At 43.7% G+C, this 25216-nt stretch overlaps 1 protein-coding gene across 1 annotated transcript in view; it reads right to left on the bottom strand.

Moving 5' to 3' along the window:
* TRIM37 (tripartite motif containing 37) overlaps positions 1-25216 on the bottom strand; it is a 181506-nt gene that overhangs the window by 64812 nt on the left and 91478 nt on the right. Inside the window, exons 13-14 of the mRNA XM_068102237.2 lie at positions 21771-21847; positions 1444-1623 (exon numbers count right to left, since the gene is read on the bottom strand). Of these exons, the coding sequence (XP_067958338.1) occupies positions 1444-1623; positions 21771-21847 (257 nt within the window). The remainder of the gene's footprint in view (positions 1-1443; positions 1624-21770; positions 21848-25216) is intronic.

The raw sequence follows: 25216 nt of genomic DNA, 5'->3' as shown, positions 1-25216 counted from the left end.
TGGTATAGCAAGTCAACCATTCCGCACCTCACAGCTTTATTGAACCCGTTATCATCAGTACGTTTAATTTTTGTACATCATGTGTGTTTTCATAACCATTTTTCCACAGTACGTTGGCCACCTTTTATTGTATATTTTGTGATTTTAAACGTGCAATGGTTATGGTATTATTGGTTTAGACCAAAATCTTTTTAAAATGGTGTTGTTTTTATTTTGATGCAATGATGATGTAATTATTGTTATTTTACTGTTATTTTACATTTTACAATGTGAATCATACAAATTGCAATCTTCAGACTGCCTTGTTTGGTGTTTTTACATGAATAAACCGAAGTATGTAAACTTTCACATTCTTTCCCAGCTCTTCTCTTTGATTTCAATCAAATTTCTACTATTTTATTTTGGACAAAAAAAAAAAGTATCAGACGCCGCATTGTTTACGTTCCCTCCTCCAGCAATCCGAGTAGGCCAGAATTTCGTGCCGAAAATAAAATAGCGCCGTAAATTAATCCACCTGCATTTGATTGGTTAATGTTGCCATTGCACTGAGTGATCAGGCCAGCACAAATAGCAAATAGAGAATGTGTCCTGGGGATAAATAATAACCTTTTGTGGTGGAATATTGAGTGTGGAACTGCAGATTTCGACATAATACATGATGATCTAGTATTCGAAATGAAATGCACTTATTTGCCTAAGGTATGTAACGGAAGTGAATGATGGAACAACTCAGCTCACGGCCTAATACTTAGATTGAGGAGTACTGAGAATCTCAACATTATTGGAATGTCCAATGATGAGGCTGAAGCACAAGGCAGGTCGGTGGTGTGTTTTCAACCATCTATCTAGCATTGCATTGCTCTGAAGCATTGCTCCCTCTATTCTCTTTAACCTCTGACACGAGCCAACAATTCCACGATGCATGTGTTCTTCCAGTAACCGTGTCCTGGTTAAACTTCCATAATCCAGGCTGACTGCACACCTCGAATACTTTGCTCCTCACTTCTTCCCTCGATAGAAAAAAAAAACCTTCCAGAGGCTGTTCTTTCACACTCTTCCCACCAAGGCTATAGGCAAGCAGTGCACCACCATGTCATGTCATCCCTATCCTTACCTACAATCGTTATTACTCCCATTAACCCATAGTAATTCAACCTTCTTACTTGTAGGTGTACTGTTTGGACCTTCCTGTTGGAAGATGTGGATGGACCTCTCTCCTCGTGCTCTCTCTCTTTCCTGTTCATTTATTCCTTTGCTAGGTGTGTCCAATTATTGCCACACGACCGCACGATCAATTTAACCTTGCTCTTCTTTCATGAGCCTCACCCTTTAAGAGAGAGGGGAAAAAAATCACAGTTGCATTTAATTGCTTAAATCGGAATTTGAAGTTTTAATCCCAATCATTTTGAACAGCTAAAACAACACAAAAAGCAAGGCACATACCTGAGCACAACACAGTCATCGCCGGTGTTGAGATAACCCTCGCTGGCCAGCAAATCCAGGCGAAAAAAGCGGTTGTAACCCCAACACTCGCCCACTTCAAAGTCAGAAGCAAACTCGCGAATTATGTTCTTGCTGCAATCACTCGAGGCCTGATGCACCATCTCGACACGGTACTCGTACCTGGTAGTGGAAGAGGCATCGTACCCTTATTGGTTGATGCAGTGCTTATCTTTTAAGCACAAACATCACAAGGTCATTTCCATCTTTGCCACGAGAATGAATTCGTTTTTGTATAGTGTTGAGACCCGTGGAAAAGCTAGAACATGGAATGGATCAGGATATAACAGCACAAATTTTGGTCCTCACTTCTTCCCTCGATAGAAAAAAAAAACCTTCCAGAGGCTGTTCTTTCACACTCTTCCCACCAAGGCTTTAGGCAAGCAGTGCACCACCATGTCATGTCATCCCTATCCTTACCTTCCCCATGTCATCCCTATCCCTATCCTTCCCCATCCCCCCTCCCCTCCAAAACTTCCCCATCCCCCCTCCCCTCCAAATCCTCCCCATCGCGAGATCACGGCGAGGTCACGTCTTTTCGAAGCTGTTCCATGCGCTCACGCTTTCGAAGCTAAGTAATCTTTCACAATTGTGTTTTTGTCGAGACTGTATCTATCTTTCGGTGTGTGTACCTATAGCGTATCTTTAGGAAAATTTTCGGTGCTAATTTTTCGTACATGTATACACAATCGTCGGTTAATGCGTATCGAGTATTCTGAGGCCTAGTACTCGTAGGCTTAGGCTACCGTACCGTCTCCGACCTTGTGGTTTTGTTTTTCTCTCAGCGGTTCGTCGAATGCGCTGCAATTATTTTCGTTCTCTGTTTCGTCCCAGTCGTTCACCCCATACCTCCTTGTTTAATATCTCTACTCAAAAAAAAAAAAAAAACCCCAAAAAATATTTCCTTCTCAGGTCTTATTCGTTTATTTGTTGTTCTTATTTGTTCGTTCGTTCTTCGTTCACGTTGTTCGCGATCACGCGATCACGTGGTTAGAAATGTATAATCTCTCCCCTGAACAACTATTTTCTCTCATATATTATAACACCTTTTTCTTCTTCTCCTACAAAAGGATGCTTTCGTCTTGCTCACCAAATCTATTCATTCCAAAATATATATATAATACCATCTCTTACAGTTCCTCTTTTCTACATTCCCTAAACTATCCAGAACTCCACCCCTCCTTCAGCGTCCTCAAACGTGTTTTTGACTCGAAGGTCTCAAACTCATTTTGCAAAAAATGTTCGTTTCCCATGAATCGTACACTTTTCAAAATCCAATCTCACCCCTCCCCTCCAAATCTTCCCCATCCCCCCTTCCCTCCAAAACTTCCCCATCCCCCCTCCCCTCCAAATCCCCCCCATCACCCATCCCTTTCAAATCTCCCCCTTTGCCCCTTCCCTCCCCTCCCTCCTAAACTCCCCCCACACCCCTCCCCTCCGAGACTCTCCCTCGCTCCTCCCCTCTCACCCCTCCTCCTCAAAGCATCCTCCCTGCTTCTTCCCCCTTCCAACTTTCATCTTCATCTCCCCCAACCTTCTGCCTCGCTCTTCCCCTCCTCAAATAACACCTCACTGTGCCTCACCCAATCTCCATCAAACCTTTTGTCCGCCCCATTCTTCCCTTTCTCCAAGCGATTCTGAAATCTCTGAAATCTCTGGCACACCTTCAACAGCTCTCCCTACCTCTTGCTCCTCTTCCACATCTTACCCTACCCTTCCCCCCCCCCCTGATCTGTACCCGATGCTCCCCCTTCCTCTTCATTAACGGTATGGACCTCAAACATCCGGGGCCTTCGCTCAAACTTAACTGATCTCTCCATACAGGTTGCTTCTGACAAACCAGATGTGATCTGCTTAACAGAAACTTTCCTCCTTCATGATGTCTCTGATGCCTTGGTATCTCTCCCAGGTTACTCCCTCCTCCGGGTGGGGTTGCACATGGGTGCTCGTCCTGGAGGTGGGGTTGCTATCTTTATAAAAAACTCTCTTCCTCACTCGCCGTCCACTGCCCTCTCTCCACCTCACCCCCAGGAATACCTTTGGCTACGGCTTCCCTTCGCTCCCACCTTTTGTTCATATGTGTGTTGTACCGTCCACCAAACAGTGATGACTCCATCTACATCTCGCTGTATGATAATATGGACCAACTTCTATCTACCCATTCCAACTCTCTCTTCCTCATATGTGGTGATTTCAATTGTCACCATGCCAGTTGGCTGGGTGTGGGTACCTCTCTCACCAGCCATGGCTCTTCAGCAAAGGACTTCTGCGACTCACTGGGACTGACACAATCTGTCAAATTCCTGACCCGGATCTCAGTCAACGGAGCATCTTCTCTTCTGGACTTGGTTATGACGAACTTCCCTGAAAATGTCTGCTGCTCTTCTTCTGCTCCAATCGGCTCATCTGATCATGTGCTTGTCAAAGTGGACATCTCTCTGACCATTCTCAGAGAGCCTCCTCAGCATCGACGAGTGGCATTTCACTCAGGCCAAATGGCACGGTCTTCAAGCAGCCATCAATCATCTGGACTGGTCTCCCATCTCTACCGCCTCTGACATCAACTCATCCTGGGAATTCTTTCAAAGTAAATTGCTCTCTCTCATGCACAGATTTATCCCATCTCGTCTTCAGTTGTCATACCCTTCCTCCCGTCCATGGTACATGGAATCTTGTGGTGAGGCTGTTGCCCTGAAACAACTTGCTTTCGTCTCCTGGAAAGCAAATCCAACGGAAGGAAATCTCATTTCCTTTCACAAAGCCCGAAACAAGTGTGTGTCCACCCTCAGGAGAGCCAGGAAACAATATCTCACCGTTCTCAAGACCGAACTCTCTTATCTGTCTCCCTCTTCCAAATCCTGGTGGCGTCTGGTCAAATCTGTTTCTGGTGTTTGTTCCCCCTCCATCCCCTCCCTCACCTCAAACGGCTTAACGGCTGACTCCGCACGTGAAAAAGCTGAATGCCTCAACTCTGTGTTTGCCTCTAAATCTTGTGTCCCAAACCCATCCCTCTCTGTACCCACCGTACCCAGTCGTACCCAGCTGCTCCTGGACTCTGTGTCCTTTCCTCCTGACAAGGTGGAAAAGTTTTGGTCAACCCTCGACTCTGATTCTGCAACTGGTCCTGACGGCATCAGCCCACGGGTCCTAAAATCATGTTCTTCCGCTCTTTCACTCCCTCTTTCTGTTCTCTTCACCCTCTCTTTTGCTCAAGGTCATCTGCCATCTGCTTGGAAATCAGCCAACATCACCGCTTTGCACAAAAAAGGTGGAAAAACAGATCCTAGCAACTACAGACCAATCAGCCTTCTCCCAATTATCAGCAAAGTCATGGAATCCATCATTGCTTGAGATATGAAATCTTTCCTCTTCTCCAATGGCTTGATCTCTGATCATCAATTTGGTTTCAGACCTGGTCACTCTACTCTGGACATGCTGCTTCTGCTTTCTCAACAATGGATGGAGGTCCTCAACGCCAAACAGAAAATTAGAGCCGTCTCCCTTGACATTTCACGTGCCTTCGATACGGTCTGGCACCGTGCTCTGCTCACCAAACTCTCCTCCTTTGGTATCCACGGAAATCTCCACGCATGGCTGGCGGACTTCCTCTCTGGTCGTAGTCAACGTGTGGCCCTGAATGGGTTTCTCTCATCTCCTCTTCCTGTTCAGGCTGGAGTTCCCCAAGGTAGTGTTCTGGGCCCTGTGCTTTTTCTGGTCTTCATCAATTATCTCTCTGACTCTCTTGAAAATCCTCTCTATCTCTTTGCTGACGACTCTACTCTCTGTCGCTCCATTCCTCATCCCTCAGATCGGCAGTCTGCAGCCTCCTCACTCTCTGCAGACCTGGACAAAATCACAGACTGGGCAAACAAATGGAATATGTCTTTCAATCCTGATAAATCTCACACTCTTACGATGTCTCTCCGAAAAGACTGACTGGACAACCCTCCCATCCACTTTCTGAATAATCCTCTCCAAGAAGTTCTGTCACTCAAGCTTTTGGGTATCACTATTTGCCATAATCTTTCCTGGGAAAACCACATTTCAAATCTGGCCTCCAAAGCCAGTCGCCGACTGGGCATCCTCCGTCGTGCGAAGTCCTTCCTTGGCACACCTGAGCTCCTCACCACATACAAGGCTTTCATCCGCAGCTCTATGGAATACTGCTCTCCCCTCTGGTCTGGTGCTCCTGCCTCACACCTAGCTCGTCTTCACGCTGTTGAAACCAAAGCGTTCAGAATCATTGGAATCTCCCGCGATGAAGCTAACTCCAAGGGCCTTTCACTCACTCACCACAGGCAGGTTGGTGGTCTTTCCGTCTTCTACCGACTCCTCTCTGGCCTTGCCCCCCCCCAGCTCTCTCTAGGCTCTGTCCCCCAAATATTCCTACAGGTCGCACAAGATCTGCCTGCAACCCTCTTATGGTTAAACTGCCAAAATCAAGACTTTCTGCTCACCTTCACTCCTTCATTCCTCTTTTCTCCCACCTCTGGAACAAACTCCCTCACTCTCTTCAATCCCACTCCACCCTCCAGGTCTTTAAAACAGCTGTTCACCACCATCTCTTATCCTCCCCCATCCAAAACCTTGATCTTTTCTACCCCCGCTAATTTCGGTCCCCTTGTGTTTTATACCTCTCCCCCCCCCCCCACCCCCTTTCCCACGCCTCCTCCCCCCAAGCCCTCTCCTTCCCACAGTTCTCCCTGCTCTCAAATGTTGTGGTTGTGTGCTTCCCCTTCTCTCCCCATCTTGTCTTCCGCTCCCTCTTTTTGTATATTTTGTTTGTCTGGTTGATTTGTTTGTGAAATAAATGTTAGCTCTTTCACGAGCCTCGATTCAGTATACAAAAAAAAAATAAAAAAATCTAGAATGGTACACGGTAGATTGCATACCTCCGCCAGGCTGAACAGTTTACGTTTTGTATCCCACTGATAGGCCAGAGCTGATTTCAAACCTGAACCAAAATCTAATCGGGTAGTTCTTGTCGCCTAACCAACTCATCCACCAAGTTTTGTCATAATCTGTAAACATTGAGATGTTATGCAATATCGTTTTCAGTCCCATCACTCAATGGTGAAGAATCACGTAAAAAAAGTTTTTTTTTTTTAAACCTCTCGTTTCCGGATGCAGATACAGATAGTCAACAAAATCGAATCGATTCGTCCTTGTCATACACCCAACCTGTTCATCCCGTTTTTGTCCAAATCCATCCATAACCTTTTGAGATATCATGCTATATATTGGTTTTAGCCCTCCAACTCAATCGTGAAGAATCACTTTTAAAAAATTATCTGATCCGAATCCGGATCTTCACCAAAACCTAATCATTTCATCCTTGTCACATACCCAACTTGTCCACCAAATTTTGTCAGAATCTGTCTGCAACTTTTTGAGACATCCTGTTCACAGACAGGCAAGAAGATCGGGGTGAAAACACAACCTCCATCCACCTTCGTGGCAGAGGTAAAGAACAGTAGAGTGGGGGGACATGAGGGTTGAATAGGACACCAACAGCAGGCTTGAGGGACAAAATAGAGGGAGACTTGTTCCGTATTTTTAATACCTCTTGATATATAATTTATCCCCGGCTATGAACATAACAAAATCCCTATTAGCTTTACCTATAAGAATGTGGACAAGAACTGGGCAAGGCCACATGGGGTGAACAAGATGGATACAGCCACAAACTCTCAATCACAGAAATGGAAGGAAAAACAGCAAACTCGGAAAGAGGTGGGCTTGGGGAAGGTAAGGTTAATGGTGATAAAAAAGATCATGGTTGAGGATGACCTGAGATTGTGGTGAACAGCAGTGTTGAAGCCCTGGAAGGAAGAATGAGATTGAAAAGACTGAAAAAGTTGGTTTCACAGGACAGAACAAAAGAGGACCAAATGAGTGGAGATGAGCAGCGAGTCTGGATTTTGGAGTTTCACCAGTAGGGGGTTACTGGCAAAATTGTGTGCCATGCAGAATCCTGAGGGGGAGGAGGGACAAAGCACAGAAAGAGCAGAGGGTCCAACACCAGAAAGGAGGAGGTCAAAGACAGAGAGATCACCAACCTGTTTGAGATGTGAAAATGATAGGGGGACTCAGATTCATCTTGGGAGATTCCAATATTTTGAAGGTCTTGGATTACACAATCAATCTGAGCATGGTGTAAGACAGGGGTAACATCCCAGAGGTGAGAGCAATACTGCGTCAATCTGCAGATTAAGGCCCTGTAGGTAAATAAAAGTTCAGGTGTGCAAAGAAAAGACTTTACATGACGCAGGATTACTGTCCTAATTCTCCTTGTCTTTACTCTCAGTCACAGCTGTGGCCCCTGGTCCTATCACTGTCCATTCTGCTGAAAAAATTCCGTACATATTTTTTTGCAAAGACTTTATACCCTTCATCATCTTAAACATCTCAATTAAATCCCCTCCAATCTAATGTATAGTCTTGTCTCCTTCAACTGTTACTCATAGCTTAGTCTAGCTAGCTTTCAAATCATTCTAGTAGATATTCACTGTAACCTCTCTATCGCAACCATGTCCTTCCTCATAAGTGGTGACCAAAACTGTACACAATATTTTAGATGAGGCCTCAATAAATTCCTATACAGTGTTCACACTATCTCTTGATGCATGATGTATATGTATATCCCTACGAATAGTGGCGTAGTGATGGGGGGGTAGGGGGGGAGGTGGGAGGGGTGGGGCAGTGGGGGCGACTGCATCAGGCACGAAGTGGATGGGGTGCAAAATTCTTCTTTCAGCGGGAGAGAAAGAGGGAGAGAGAGGAAGGAGATGAAGAAAAAGAGGGAGAGGAAGGAGAAGAAGAAAAAAAGGGAGAGAAAGAGAGAGAGGAAGGAGAAGAAAATAAGAGACAGAAAAGCAAAAAGAAGAGAAAAGACAAAAGAATAGAGAGGGAGAGAGAGAGAGAGAGAGAGATTGGGGGGGGGGGGGGGGAGAGATATAGAGAGAAAGCCCAAAGGCGTGGGTGTGCTTGCGAAATTACTGCGTAATACTGACTAGCTAAGGACAGGGTATTTTTGGCAAATAACAGCCCACCAGGGCCGTGCACTGCCATAATAACCTGCTGGTGGGAGAGAATTATTTTTACTACAGGCAGACTTAGCCATGCCAGCACCAAAATGTGCAGAACAGACAAATGCATCTCCTTTTTATTATCCACAGCTGGTCAGTTGCATGGAAACGAAAAAAAATGCAATGTAACCCAATTGTAGTTATAAGCAACATTTGCACCATTTAACCTCCAAAAACAAATATACTATCCACTGCTCGATCCACCAAGCCATTCACTTAAAGGAGCATTGACGTACAGATATATTCCTGCCTGAGCCACATACTAATTAATGCCTCTTTTGTCACGAATTGAACCTGGGAATAGTGAGGTGCTGCGTTGCCAAGGTGGTGATGTGACAACACGTAAAGGAACCATTTTAATTGCAGGGTACACATTTGGAAAAGCGTATGACCACATTGGATCTGTGCATTATATACAAGGCGAACTATAATAAGGGGGCAACATTGATCATACCAATATTTTCTTAGCAATATGATTATGAATAAATGGGAATTTTCCTCATATTGCCTGTGACGGTGTATTTTTTGACAGGTATTAAAAATAATGGGGAAATTTAACATAGAGAAGTGCATCTTTATTTATGACATGTACATTGAGAAAGATGAAAGATCCCGGCTCATTATCAAGCAAGAATAAGGGTTGTTCAGGATGGTATGTTCGTGTTCGTGTCCCAGAGACTAGTGAAGCTATATGCCAACAAGAACATTTACACAAAGAATTAGAAGAACAATAATTAGAACTAGCCGAAACCCGTGGAACATCCACGGAAGGGAGGATGTGGTGTATGGATAGAGTGTACCATTATGGATGGCATAGGGGATTTCCTTGTCCGAGTAAGAGTTAGGAAGAAAGATGAGAATGAAGAGTGCGTATATGAACAACGTATTTATTGCAATCTACTTAAATGACAACGCTACGATATACTTTTGAAAATATCACGTACTGTCTCGAAGTCAATGCCATCCTTTTATCTCTTCGTATACAACTCACTGATTTCTACCTTATCGTGAACAGGGTAAAGCCTACTTTGATAATCATGAACGGTGGCAGATGCAGGAGTTGGTGAAACGAAAGGGGGGTGGGGGGCTGATCATGACCTACCCTACGCCACATGGCCTACGCCAATTGTTGAGATCATGGCCACAACGGAAACACAACAACTGGATAGGTAGGGCCTAGGCCTACGCCACGCCTACTTTTCGTCACTCGGCGAAGTACACTTTGTTTTAAGCTTTCAGAAGCTGAAGCCTTGGTATTTATTGCTTTATATGATACTGATGGGCTGCTGATCGGTTTCACTTCGTTGTAATCACAGTATATGGAAGAAATTATGGTAAACCCACCTGCTGAGGTTAGCGTACACCGCGATCGACGACACCGGCACAAATGCATGCTCTGGATTGTCCACTCAGTGGACGGCTTGCTGTCGCCTTCGACTGTCCAATCAGCGGACGGCTTGCTGTCGCCTTCACCCAGCAGACGCCAATAAGATGGCGTCGTATCGGCCGTTAATCGGATGCTTTTGGGCCCCAACGTCGGCCAATTCAGATTTTTCGAGTATGGCTGTACGTGATAAACAAAGAGCGCGGTTCGTAGATCGTAAATCCATTAGTGCCGTGGGCATCGGGTCACTGGGTGCGGCGCAAAAGGGATAACAAAGTCGAGTCCTTACGCTATTATTATATAGATTCTGTTTGAAGATAAGTCCATGCAAATCAATAAGACAACTCTCAACTGAAAGAGGAATCAGTCGCACACTAGTGCGACAGATACTGGGGGACATTGGCCTTTTCCCTTGCAATATCCAGCTTTTCCAGGCAGTTAATGAAAATGACCACAGAAGACGGCATGAATTTTGTTACCGCTTTTCTGAAGTACTGGAAAAAGAAGACCTCAGTATCAATGACATTTCTCTGAAGAGTGCCATATTTACATTAATGGGATGGTGAATAAACAGAATTACAGATTTTGGGGTATGGAAAAGCCTCAAGAACATGAAGAAGTATCATCACTTCACTCTCCAAAAAACACCATCTGGTGTGAATAGAGTTCGTCACTAATCTATGGTCCCTATAATTTACATGCTGAAGACTTATCAAAGGAATAGGGTGATAAATAATAAGAATCTGTGGTTTCAAGATGGAGCCACATCCCACACCTCCAATGAATGTCTCACTTGGCTGAAAGAAGAATTTCCTAAGCAGTCAAATAACTGAACTCCCACAACCTCTCGAGATCCCCTGACTTGTCAACACTGGATTAATTTTTTTTATGAAGACAAGTTAAAGGGAGAGGGTTTCACTTGATATCAACCACAACTGATGATTTGAAAGATAGTTATTCAGATCATCTCAGGAGTTGCGCAAGACACCCGTCAGAAAGTGATGCGTAACCTCTTGCTGCGTATATGAAAATGCATGGAACAGAGGGGGAAGGTCATAGTGAACACTTGGTTTAAATATTGAAACTTGAGGATTGTACAAATATTCCACATGAACAATTCTTTAATATCTGTCACTGGTGTCAAGTTAATGTTTTATTTACTTTTTAATAGGCCATATTATCCTCATTGGTAGATTGTATTCCCCTATAAGGTGAAACATCTGATTAAATAATCCACATGAACGCTTGACAAATGTCAGCTAACTTTAAGAAAACAACGATGCAGCATCACTATGGAATTAATACAAAAGAATGTTTTTTTTTGTTTTTTTAGACACAGTATCATTCATATCTGAAATGGATCTTCCTTCAGGGAGACTATGCATAAAGCCTTTTGGGGCTACCAAGGTCATTATTGACCATTACCAAGGTCATTATTGACCTCTATGGTGTAATCAATATAATTGTTGTCAAGATCAATGAGGTCACAGGGAAAATATATATATATATATATATATATATATATATATATATATATATATATATATATATATATATATATATATATAAAGCTACATTAGTCCAAGTGTAGACCATAGACCCGCTAGTGCTGCTTGTAGACTCCCGGGCTGTAAATTTAAAATAATCGTATGAATGATGTGATTTTTGTTGGCGAGATATTCTTTTCTCACAGCTGATGAAATGCTATTTTCTCACATAATTTTCTGCACCTGCAGTTGATCCGTTTTTCTTTCAGTACCCGCACTATCATCCCCAAAGGAGAAAGACTGAACGACTGAAAAATGTATTGCTTTCCTGCACAAAAACTCGATGAACTTATCTCAATGGTTGATTCAAGCCTGGCGTGTATATTTTGCTATACTCAGAGCACCTTCAAGTTGGTGCATTACAAATTCCGGTCAGAGCACCACGATAGATTTAGAAGTGATTTGCCACGTCTGTTTGAGCACTTTTGCATGACTTTTGCTTCTAAAACAGACTCGTAACACACAAGCAACAGCAATATAGTTGGCTAATATTCGTGACATATGGAAAGGTTAATCAAAAGAGAGCAGCTTCAGTTAAAGAGTGAGTGTGGGTTACATCACAAACACACAGTGATAAGTAACAACAAAGACGGTGAAAAAGGCAGGTTCGATAGATTGCGTTTCTCAGACTAGGTTTAATCAAAAGCACATGTTAAAAAAAAAAACGACAACAAAATAAAAATGTGTTTCGCTACATTCAATAAACATTCCAGATATTTCAACCAATTTACTTTTGAGATAAAATGGCAGCTTTAACAATGTCGTTGAACAATATCCTCATACGGCCTTGACCTGCAACTGAGCAAGGTTGATAAGATCGGTGCAGATGAAGGTAGGTAACAGCCTATTAGGGATGGGGTACAAATAGATAAATAAAACAGTCCACCTAGTTCACTTGTAGAAGTATCAACACATGTACAATGCAAATTAGTAGAAGAAACATGTCATGTGGTACACACACCCCCACCCCCCAAAATTTTTTTTTCCCAAGTCCTTAGTCGGTTACGCAAATGTTGGCAATGCTACGTTTTCATAGGTAGTATATAGGTGCAAAGATCAGGTTGTACTTTGACTATGATTTTGTTTACCGTCAAACAAACTCATCAATTGTTGCCAAATCACACCAAAATATGCAATTTGGTGTCTGTCTGTCTGACCGTGATACATTCGGTCATTACTTATTCAATCTCAATCAAACTTTACAAGAGGACTCAGGGTCACAGATGGATGTTAGAGTGACTTAATTTGCCACCCTCCCCAAAGGTGCTTTCCACCTTGGGGAAAATCAGTGTTAAGGTGTATATCCATGTTATAGCTAATTGTGGCATTTTCCCAAGGCCACTTCTAATAACAAAAGTACAAACAACATCAATGATAATAACATAATATTAATGATATGACAAAACAATATCAATACCAATAATATCCTCTCTCCCAAAGGGTTTTTTTTTCCTCCAACAAATGCAGTGTTAACATGAATAAATAGTTTAGCGTGGTGTATTATGGAGCAAGCCGACCAGAAGTAAAAAATTTTTATAAACGACAAACATATGATTACCTTTTCAAACAGACGCTATTGATGTTTTACACAAAACTAAAATAAATCATACTAAAATACACAATTTGGTGTCTGTCTGACAATTTTGACCGCAATCCATTCGGTCGTTACTTATCCAATCCCAACCAAACTTGAAAGGAGGACTAATGGTCACACAATGAAAGTTGTATCGAATTAATTTGCCTCCTTCCCCAAGGGGGTTTCTGCCTTATCTGCCTCCTCCCCCTGCCAAAGGGGTTGCATGTTGAGGTGCATCTCACTGTCCAAGTCATGTGGGATGGTGCCCCAGCTAATGATAGTGTCTGTGGTTATATTACAAAGAGTACACTATTTAGAGATTGGGGAAATACTCCCTAATACAACGTGGTAATGTACTGTACAGTACCTGCAAAAAGGAGCATTTATAAAATGACACACACGCATGGGCGGACTGGCCATAGGGCATTTGGGCAATGCCCGGTGGGCTGGGACCGCTGGGTAAAAAATGGGCCGCTGGGCTGGATAAAAAAACTGCTGAAAAAAAAATTGTCACGGAAAACGGCAATGGCCTCTCCAATATTCGATGTGTTCACGGTTTGAATTACGTAACGTAACGTTTGTGACGATGTTTGTGACTTTTGTGTTCACGGTAGTGTTTGATGTGACGGTGTGAACGTAATTTCGTAATGTTTTTCGTTTTTATTTTCGTAATCGTTTAATGAACGTTTAATGAGCGTAAGAATAATGTTTAATGGTCATTAGATGAATGAATGAATGTTATGAATAATTCCATGGCGTCGCGTTGGCAGCAGTGACAATATAAAAATGTTTGCCAAGAACTTCAAAGAGAGAAAAGGAACTTTTATCAGCAATGTCGTCTATCCTGAAGTTCTAGGCTGAAGAAGAGGTACCATACAAAATCATTCAATTATTTTCCTAAAGAAAAGCGTACAGTTGATATCACTAATCACGATTTGAAACACGATGGAATAATATTTACCGATATGAACAGTGATGTGGTTTTTTTAAATTGAAATTCTAAAAATACTGTTTAGATTTTGATGATTTGTGTGTGATATGATTTAACGGATGTTTATATAAATCGCGCCTCCTAATTGAAGCCCCGCCCTTTGGGCGGGTACCGTGCATATATAATGGCGACACAACAATTTTTACCGCTTTGCTTTGAAGAACGGGAATGAAGGGGGAGGAGCGTGTTAATATGTCTGGTTGAAGGCTTTGGGTGGTGAGGTGAGGGGGTTTTAAGCCAGATTTTAGTCTTACAGCCGCCATGTTGGTGCTCACTGTCACTGCGATGCGAAGCGAAAGACGCCTCAGAGCTGTCACATTCACAATCGCTATGTCGTATGTACTCCCGATACGTGTTTCCTTCATTGTCAAAACTACCAAATCAACAGCAAAAAGGATTTTGAGCCGATAGGCCAAGTAAGTTTAGATAGGTCGACTGACTACTGATCTAGTATTGATAACAATGTCGCGAACTGACTTACGATGCTAATTTAAAAAAAAAAAATTCAGCATCTGCATCTGTAACCAACAATGGATAAAGCAAACCAGAAGAGGAGAAAAGGAGGTGCTGAGAAGGAATGTGATCGAAAGAAAAAGAAACTGTCAGATAGTGCTTCAAAGTGCAGAAACCTTTTGGATCTGTTCAAGAGTACTAATACTGGGCCTGGTGAAGTCAGTGAACACAGGGATAAGGATACTGAATCGGTAGCTGGACCATCAGCAGCTGAATTGGTAGATGATCAATTGGCAGCTGAATCAGTAGATGACCAATTGGCAGCTGAATCGGCAGAATTGGTGCAAATTGGTTAACACAAACAGGTGCGGTCAGCTGAGAGAGATGTACCAGCTGCAGCTGCTACACTTGCAAAGGAGGGATACCCCTCGATTAACTACTTTAGGAAACCATGTAGAGATGAAGATTGTTTGCTGTTTTGGAATCACCACCCTAATCAAAAAACTGACAACCGAGTGGTCAAGAGGTGTTTCATGTGAAAAGATGGTACAAACAGATGGTGGTTGTCATACAACAAGGACAATCATTCTCTTCACTGTTCAGTGTACTTGGCGTTTTCCAGCACCTCAGACTGGTCCACGTTCATCAAGGAAATGACTGACTGGCGACATGTACATACATGTGTTGAAGAACATGAACGCTCTTCTTTTCATTTGAGATGCTCTACAGCATACCTGGTAGATCGACAACAGTCCAGCGTTTCTCACCTGCTCGCACGTAGCCATCATGATGAGGTTAGAAAGAGATGGCAAGTGATGGAAAGAGTTGTGGATGTGGTCAAACTCATTGGTAAGAGGGGACTGAGCTACAGAGGAAGTAATGAAGAAGCAGCATACACACTTGACAATGAGGAGATCGACAATGGTACATTTCTGGAAGTTGTAAAACTACTTCGGAAGTATGATTCCTGCACAGCCGATCATCTCTCTCACGTTGTCCAAAACAGCAAGAAGCAACATGAGAAGGCAAAGAGTTCATGAAGTCGAGGCTCCTTGGTAACTTTGCTGTCTAAAACTACAGTTAATTCTGTTATCACAGTTATCCGGGATAAGATACGTCAGTGGATTTTTGAATAAGTAACAGACATGTTTGCTGTGGAAATTGATACCACTCAAGACATCTCACACAAGACCAGTGCTCTGTTGTTCTTAGATATGTTGATAGCACTGGCACTATGCAAGAAAGATTAGTGAGTGTGGTGAAATGTGAGGAATCTACTGGCGAAGCTTTTGTGCAACTTGTTTCTGAAGTCTTATTAGGACTGAATCTTGACCTCAAGAACTGCGTTGGAAACTCAACTGATGGTGCAGCAAACATGCAGGGGTGCTACAAAGGCTTCAGTACTCTGCTGTGTTGGAAACTCAACTGATGGTGCAGCAAACATGCAGGGGTGGTACAAAGGCTTCAGTACTCTGCTATCAAAGGAAGCTCAAATGCAGATCCATGTTTGGTGCCATGCACATGTGTTAAATCTCGTTGTGACTGAAGCTACAAGTGTTGTGGTGACCTGCGCATCACTTTTCTCACTACTGAATGACATTGCAGTATTCTTTCGGGAATCTTATCAGCGAATGAACATCTGGAGTCGACACTCCACAACTGTGAAACGAATGGGAACTATCGGAGAAACGAGATGGTGGTCATGGGACGCCGCCTTGAAGAAGGTTTTTGGTTCATTCAACAACCCAACTGGAGCGCTTTTCATGGAAGTTATCACCACTCTTAATGCCATACTAGTTGCTGACCAAATCCAAGCAGCTGTTAAGGCCAAGGTGAAGGGATACATTGCCAGTCTCCTGCAGTTTGAAACAATTCTGACTGCACAAGTATATCTGCAAGTATTCTCCCGCACTACAGCGCTCTCCAAGTATCTACAAACTGTGCAATTGGATCTGCTGACTGTGTACCGGATGGTGGATGAATTGCGAGAGAATATGCAGATGCTACGGGATGACTTCCAAGCTTGTCATGATGCAGCTGCAAAGTTTGTTCAATGGGCTAATGACCAGCTGGATGAAATGGATGTAAATCTTGTTATGGAAGAGTCCCTTCCTATAAAACGGCAAAGACAGCACAAACGTATTGATGGCGAACTGTCCATAGATGAGGCTACATCAGCTTCTGACCCAGTAAAGAAGTATCGCATTGAAGTGTACAACCAAATAGTGGACACTATTGTGAGCAGCATTGAGCAGCGGTTTGACAGATCAGCAACATCAACATTGTGTGCTGATCTCTCACTTCTTCAGCCAAGGAACTTTGATCAAGTACAATTGGGAGCTATGGAAGAGCTGCATAAACATTTGCTGAGATTTGATGATGTCACTGCAGAACAACTACAAAAAGAACAGCGAAGCCTTGGAGAACAATGGTCAACACTGAAACAATCAGTAGCAGATGCTTATACAGTGCAGGGGGACAGTGAGTCTGAACAGGACAGGAAGACTTTGTCAAGTACATGTAAGTCATGTAAAGCCTGTCCTCTCTGCTGCTACAAGGTGCTCCTCAAGTTGAACCTCTTCGCTGATGCCTACAAGAGCATTGGGCTTGCCTACAAGCTGCTGCTAACGCTGCCTGTGTCACAAGTGGCATGTGAATGGTCTTTCTCTGCTTTGAAGAGAATCAAAAGCCGCCTGCAAAGTACAATGACACAAGAACATATTGAGGCATTCATGTTGATGTCTGTGGAAAAAGGGATCCTGGCCAAACTTCAAACTAAGGATATCATTGATGTTGTGGCTGCCAGAAGCAGCGAACTGTGCAGGCACCTACTCTCTTAGACATGACATGTGCTTGTGTTACTGAAAATAAATTTAATTTTTAGTGGATTTCATTTAGTTTTTTTTTTTCAAGCTTTTAGTCGATTTTCTCAGATAAGCAACATATTAATGAATAATGGGCCGACCTAGGTCAAGGATGCCCGGGCCGGTTTTAAGACCCAGTCCGCTACTGCACACACGCACACCTTGGAGAAGCAACTTCTCTGAACAATCTGGGTGCTGGTGGGGCTATCTCAAGGTAACATACTTTACATATTTAAGGCAATCTATTTAACCTAGTGAGGTTAACATGAAAATAAGCATCAATATAAATTCATTTTAACATTTCAATCAATTATCTCCTTTCAAGCACAAAAAAAAAAAAAGTATATATGTATGTATGTATATATATATATATATATATATATATATATATATATATATATATATATATATATATATATATATATATAATATATATAATATATATAATATATACATATATATATATATATATATATATATATATATATATATATATATATATATATATATATATTGTTACGGTTTTCCGCCGCCCTTCCTACCCTTACCAAGGGGAGATTAAGCCCCTTGTTCTTCTTGGGTCGGCACAACCGAGACTTGAAACGCCCCTCCCGGGCAAACGCAAGGTAGGGTTTCGGGACAATTCTCACACGTACCTAAATACCTGCGCCGCCGCGGAAGCAGGGAAGCGGGGAAGCAAGCCTCGCACGAGCCACGTGTTATTTGGGTACACCGAGCGGATTGCGTACCACGTGGTCCGTGCAGTTACCGTTGGTATTGGAACCCGATTAGAGCGGTTCTATTCGTACCACGCTTAGTCAATGATGGAAGGGACGAGATGGTCGAATAAAGGAAGAACACGATTTAATTATTATTTACACAAGTATGTACAATGATCGGTAGAAGCACAGAGACACAGAGCAGTCTTAATCAGTCTTATATTAACTCCAGACACGGCCCGATCACACTCACAAAGGGGAAATGCAGGCAGGATGATGTTCACGCGCTGCCTTGGTCATCTAGGAACGGCCCCGCCCAGCGTGGCTCTCCACGGTCACAGCACGTCCCACGATGAAGGCAAGCAGGCGGTGGAAGGGATCCTTGTAGTGCGTCTCTCGAACAAAGGGCAGATGAGGCAGGAGGGAAATGTACGCGTCTCTCGCCGGCTTGGCGGTTTTCCACAGCGCGTTTAGTTACCGGCGTGCTATCACTCGCGTAACCCAATGGAGGCTCGGCCTCAAGCTCAACCGAGCGTCCAATTTGGTAAGAACGCTTATAGCTGGGTTCATGCGCCTCTTCTCTCAGAACTCGTAACTCTCATCAAGCGCCTCTCCCATAACTGACATCGGGGGCTTCGCGCAACGGGTTATATGGCGAACCCCCTTAGCCTTCTCGAATGTTCCAACCATGCCCTGTGACGCATTGCCGCAGCCACTCCCTTCGAGCCCTGATTGGCGGCTCGCGCTTACCGTCAGCTTCTCCGCCGCCCTCATTCGGTCTTGCCTCGATTTGCCAGGCCTGCCTCGTGTTAATTCGCGCCAACAAGCCAAAGGCGGCATAAGGAGGCGTAAGGCGGCATAAGGCAATAGAGGTGGCATAAGGCAAGAAAGGCAATGAAAGGACCTATTCTCATTATTCTACTCAACGCAAAACTAACACAGGAAAAGGACTATTCTCACACATACTAAGAAATAACTGAACTATCGTGAGGCTACATATTGTTGTGTGACTAAACTATGAGGGGGAAATTTAACCTTACACACACACACACACACACACACACACACACACACACACACACACACACACACACACACACACACACACACACACACACACACACCTCTCTCTGCATATGAAGAGTACATTTGTTCGCATAAAATCAGCCAATTAATTACCATCTAACGAGGAAATGCCTGCACTTAAAATCGGTTCAACATTTCACTCAACACCAACATCAAATGTGTGTAATCAAACCAAAACTCTTTCAAGGTCAATGCAAGACGTCTTGACTTGCAGATGAATGTTGAAAAGCCTTTGCCACTCAAGTATCACAGTCTCCATCATGCAGCGAAATGCACAAGGTCTGCTCTTAACACAAATGCTTTTTAAAGCACCATTTATAGGGCGTGAAAAAGGCAATTTTAGAGCTTAAAATGACCATATCTTCGATTTCAAAGGAGGCAATTAAAGTAATTCTGATTTAGGAAATGGAAAACTTAACATCCAATTGTCAGGATTCATTTTGTTCTCCCCACTCGTGGAGAAGAGGACCCATTGGATCATTTCGAGTTCATTACCACACTTGTGAACAGCGATTTTTCAACATGGACCGATTAATTTGGACCCAAGGAACAATAATTCCAAGGTGACCCAAAGAGCTAAACCCTCTAAGGGTCAGGGGAGGTCAAACAGCAAGACAACCAGTAGGACAACCAGTAGGACAACAAGTCGGACAGCAAGTCGGACAACAAGTAGGACAACAATTCGGTCAGCCAGTAGGTCAACTGGTCGATTAACCAGTCGGTCAAACTTCAAATAACCACCATGTAAAATAACCAGTGTGAGAAGCAAAGGACCCAATTTACGAACAGCATTTAAGGGTTAGGCACATGTAGAATCGTTAATCGTGCATTGATCACCCATTCAAAATTAGTCGTCAATCGCTGAAGACTGATTATCTAATGCGCAATCAAAACCTAATCACAAGCGTTCAAATAACAAATAAACGTTTAAACGTCAGCAAGAGCAGGTACAGTGTGTTTAAAGCCTTGGAGCAAGCATTGAGCAAAAATGGTATAGTTAGAACTGCAGTTATACTCTCATACTAGGTTATGCTATTGTGGTTTATATACTGCTGCAAGGATTGCCAGTAAACAAAATTATTACAGTTCTAATTACAGTAGTCTGCAGAGAATAACTAGAGTAAAGGGACAAGCAAGAATGCTCATCTCACATCATATTTGGCGTGTCACCCGTGATTAACACCGCAGGTTGACGGACAGCCGATCGGTCTTGCTCCGAGGCGATCAAGCTGAAAATTGACTACTTTTATGGCGCACATGGGATGGAACCAAATGCTTACCTTCGACAGCCGCCACATGGGTTATCCTCAGACCCACGAACAGAAAAACGCGACAACAAATAGAATGCAACACGAGGATTTAATGAAAAGAAATGAAATACAATACGATAAAAAGAATGTTGAGGTAAAATAAAGCCTAATTTGAGACGTCTCCATTCCGACACAAATACAGACAAGGGGAAAGTTTAAATAAAAATAAATCGTTTTGTTTTAAGCGGCCGGCACTCAGCTTTCTCAACCAGGCTTTTAGGAGCTTGCTGGTCGTCAAAGCTCGAAGCCCCATGGGCAGGAAGCGCACAAGATGGCTGCTCCTCGGCACCACTAACGTGAGGCCCTTTTTGAGGGCAGTCCACCCTCGGGTCCCTCTGCAGTCCAGGGAAGCACAACGCGGACCCACAAACCACCACTAACACATACTCACAATCACAAAAGTACATACGAGCTCCGCAATGTTCTCCTCACGCTCGCACACGAGCCAGGAACCGCCAGCACAAAAGCGACCGACCGAGAACAAAGCCCAGCCCAAGATAGAGCGAGAGCGATCCTTCTACCTCCGGATAAATGTTATCCAAACCGCGCTCTCTCAGCACCAACGCACCGAGCCAGAAGAGCCAGCCACCTGAGAGACCAAGACAAAAGCGACCGCCCGGTACAATTGCCAGGACGAGAGTGAGAGATTCTTCCTCCTCAGTTCTCGACGTCTCTCGATGACGTGGCCTCACGGCCCCGCTATTTCTAGAGGCGGGGCTTAGTTGCCGATTACGATTCCTTTGAGGTGGGGTTTATTTGTCGATCGTAATGTTCGGATCCTGTCGGCGGTGGTGGGGCGGGGTTTAGCCCGATTGGGAATGTTCGGATTTCTGTCAGCATTTATGCCGGTAGTTGTTGTTGGTCAACGACGTGGGTTTTTGTGGCCGGCTTGTTATAATTGTAAGAACATAGGGGAAAATCACAGGAGGCAATCACATACTAGGAGAACAAATCTTAACTCTACCTAGTTACCACAAGCTCCATACCCCTGTGTGAAGAGACAAACGATCTTAAGCTCACAGTTTTCCTACTTAAATACATCGAGATTGGCTTCCTACTCGCATGCGGTCCATGCTACCCTACACAGTTCTATCTCCACTATTGTATGTCATCACCTACCCCCACAAACGTAACAATATATTGCAATGATTTTTGGCAATCATGGAAACTAGCAACAGCAGAGAGGATTTTATTGGAGATTTATTGGAGAGCATCGGCAGAGAGGATAATGAAGTGGAAAATTCACACTTACTTCGACGTCTCGGGTAAGCCAGCAGATAGTTCCAGAAAAACGGAGAGGTAATTTCCACGTACCACTCCATTTCCATCCTAAATGACACAGCCCCGACCATCAATTACAAAAGTGATACCATAAAAGCAAATTTGCTTGGTATGACATTTCATCATCTTGTTTGTACCTTATATGACTAAACAGACACCCCTCACTGGCTTTGCTAGTGGGGAGGGTGACTGACACCCTGCCAGGACCAAAAACAACACCTGGCAAAGGGCGGATGAGCTCCCATAAAGAGCCAACGGCCATCCAGTAAGAGATGGTGTCTCCTAAAAAACACCCATCCAGTTTGGACCAGTTCAAGTCATACCAAAGACTTAAAATAAAAATGGTATGTGCTGCATCCTGGCTTGAAAAGGATAGAGCAGACAATCCCCATCGGTTGGCATCCATAGGGAAGAGGAAATTCCTCTTTAGAGAACGTCCTGCTGAGTATGGTGAGAAAAGCGGCGCCATTGTAATGACGTCGCTGGTACCCAAATTATCCTGGGAAGTGATGGTAGTAATGGCACTTCCCCCCCAAGCTCAGTGGCTGTGTTAAGTGTTTGTCGTGTGTGTTGTGTGTTCTGTGGTGTGTGTGAGACAGCTCTATTACAAGCCTTAGCCCAAGTATTTAAAAAAATACATAGAATAATATCACTTGAAAAACAAATAAACTTTTTTAAAAATCGGACCGCGAGAATCTGTTATTAAGGCTTCAATCAAACGAAAGGTAAAAGTTTGGCAAACCAGCTAACAGCTGGATCCAACAAACATGTAATGCTAACCAATGCAATCCCAAAGTGCTTAAGGCCTGTAGCGGTACAGGAGCCAAGATTTTGCTATTCCACGAGCCTAGATTTTGTATAGAAAAAAAGCGTTATTAATACAACTAGGACGTGCCCGTACGTGGGTGCCCGTTCCTTGCCAAAAAAAAAAAAAAAAATGTCTTCGCCCATGCATGCATGGGCGTGCCCATGGGCCCATGGGCGTGCCCGTAAGTGCGTGATGTGACCGTACAATGAATGTATCGTCCCGACGCCGCAGCTCGGATGGCGCTGCAGTTAATCGGGCCTGTATCGGCAGAGTTATTATAAACGTGTACTACAATCGATCGTACCTTACAACAATCAACACAGATTGCAACGTCAAATAAATGAATACGCTCTCAAATGTGCCGTCCGAGGCAGCGTCTGCTCGCCACGTTCAGCATCAGTACGTCGTCACTATGACTATCCGTAAGTCCGGAAGTGACGTCCTCATTTGACTGTCCGGAAGGTCGCATATCGCAGTTACGATGAATCGCAAATTAGTTTTAATTAGTTTTAAAACATAGTTTAACGCCAACATAGCGCCAACATAGTTTGCCAACGTGAAATAAATGAATACGCTCTCAAATGTGCCGTCCGAGGCAGAGTCTGTTCGCCACGTTCGGCACACGTGATAGCTCGCTGCTCTCTGATTGGTTGAATCGTTTTTTGGACATAGCTCGGTAACTACTTCTCCGATTAATATGAAACCTTGAAAAGGCACATCCTCAGGTCCCCAGCAATATACCTGGCAAGTTTCAAGTATATCGGACCCGTGGTTGTCGAGAAACAGCGGTCCCAGACACACAGACACACACACATTCACACACACATACACACACACATACACACAGAGATTACTGGAATTATAGATAGATGTACACATGGAAAGTAGTACTGTACTTCAACGAATCACAATGCGCACACAAATGGTTGAGGTGCACCTTGACTTCACTAAAATTATTTGTCGCTGAGCGATAACGAGCCAGGATAAAGTTATGTATCCCCATCAGCACGACAATAGCCTGAGGCAGATCTCGTTATGTGATTCCTGTTGCTGAGCTGAAATAACAACTTCATGTACACACAACTTGTGTTAAATTCCCCAATTCACAATGCACAAACAACAATTCCCAACTGTCTATGTATCTGTTTTTTTAATGCAGGTATCGAGGCTATTGCAAGAGGAGAAGAATCAACAGCTTGAAATTGTGTAAAAGGAGAAACAGAACAAGAGCGCATTCATACACCACAGTATGAAAAGAGCTGCAGGTAAAAGAGGGTCTCAATGAGTGTAGTAAAGCTCACAGGAAGAAATAGGAGACCATGATGGTGTGGTTGGCAGCAAACTCAAATGGTTTGATATTAGAGAGTTAGAAAAGAGATTACACTTCACTTCTGCTTAAGTCCTGGAGGGAAGCACCAGAGACAACAGCCTCAGGAAAACAATTCTGCACAAGGAAGATAAATGGATGAATGAATGGAGTTGAGTGTCAAGCTGACATCGTGGGAGGGTAACGTATCAAAGAAAGGATTTCTGGAAGAACATGTGCAACCTGGAGGAGTAATGGTTGACCAAAGAGGTAATACGACTGGAGGAGCAAGACCAGAATATAACTGATAAAAAGGCTCCAGGACACCAACCTACCTGCAGTGAGCAAGAAGCTGACCCTCAGTCTTCTGGCATGAGATGCTAGTGAGATGGAGGGCCTTGAGACTTAATGACCCAAGCAGGAGCAAGATATGAAGCAGCAGCACCAGTCCACAGAGGGAGCCTTTTCTATGATACTGTTATGTCGGTGGGTAGAGGAATATCTAGATCCAGGTAGATCTGCATAGGTAGGTGCTCGACTGTCATGATAGGGAACCTCAACTGTAATAAGTTCTGTAGCCCGAATGTCGGATTAAGCTTGTATCTTCGTCCGCGCCGCGAGGGGGCGGGGCATGCTAATTAGTACAGGGATTATGGGTAAAATTCCCTTGTGTGTCATTCCCTCGGTGAGCATCCCAGTGTCCCTTATGGCAATACATCCCATGGACATTAGATAGGCCCATTAGCGCACCACACATTAAATAATTTCCCCGCCGCCACAATGACTTTGGAAGAACCAACAAGCAATAGCCACGCCCAGGAGAACATGTGATTGGTTGGGGTAAGAAGCTGGCCACTGATTGGTGAAAGGAAGGTGGAAGGAAGCGGCACACTGATTGGCCACCGACCGTTGACACCTCGGCCAATCAGTGCGGAAGGTGCGAACATTCGGCCAATCAGTGCGGAAGGCACGAACGCGAACAACGGTTCCTTTAATTCGTTCTCCCATCGTGTGTATTTGAAGTGTGTGTGTAAGAGCACTCAACAGGGGGTTTAGTTTTTATCGTCACGTTCCATTGTTCTCGGGTTCCGTAATAAATATTTCTTTCTTGTACATTTTACCCCCGTGCTCGTTTGAATTCATTTCCTACAGGATCAGAGCTGCCGGTGAGATCGCTACAGATAAGAGCTCGCCGCTTCTTCCTCTTCCTCCTTCCTCCCGTGCTTGCATAGTCAAAGTCCGCATTTGATTGTTGCCTCCATTAAAGCTTGTTTGGCCATCCGCGAGCCCACAGTATTAACCG

The sequence above is a fragment of the Myxine glutinosa genome, chromosome 6, assembly GCF_964187855.1.
Source record: "Myxine glutinosa chromosome 6, kmMyxGlut1.1, whole genome shotgun sequence".
NCBI lineage: Eukaryota > Metazoa > Chordata > Myxini > Myxiniformes > Myxinidae > Myxine > Myxine glutinosa.
Note: the sequence above shows the minus strand (reverse complement) of the source record. Positions and strands in the feature narration are given on the sequence as shown.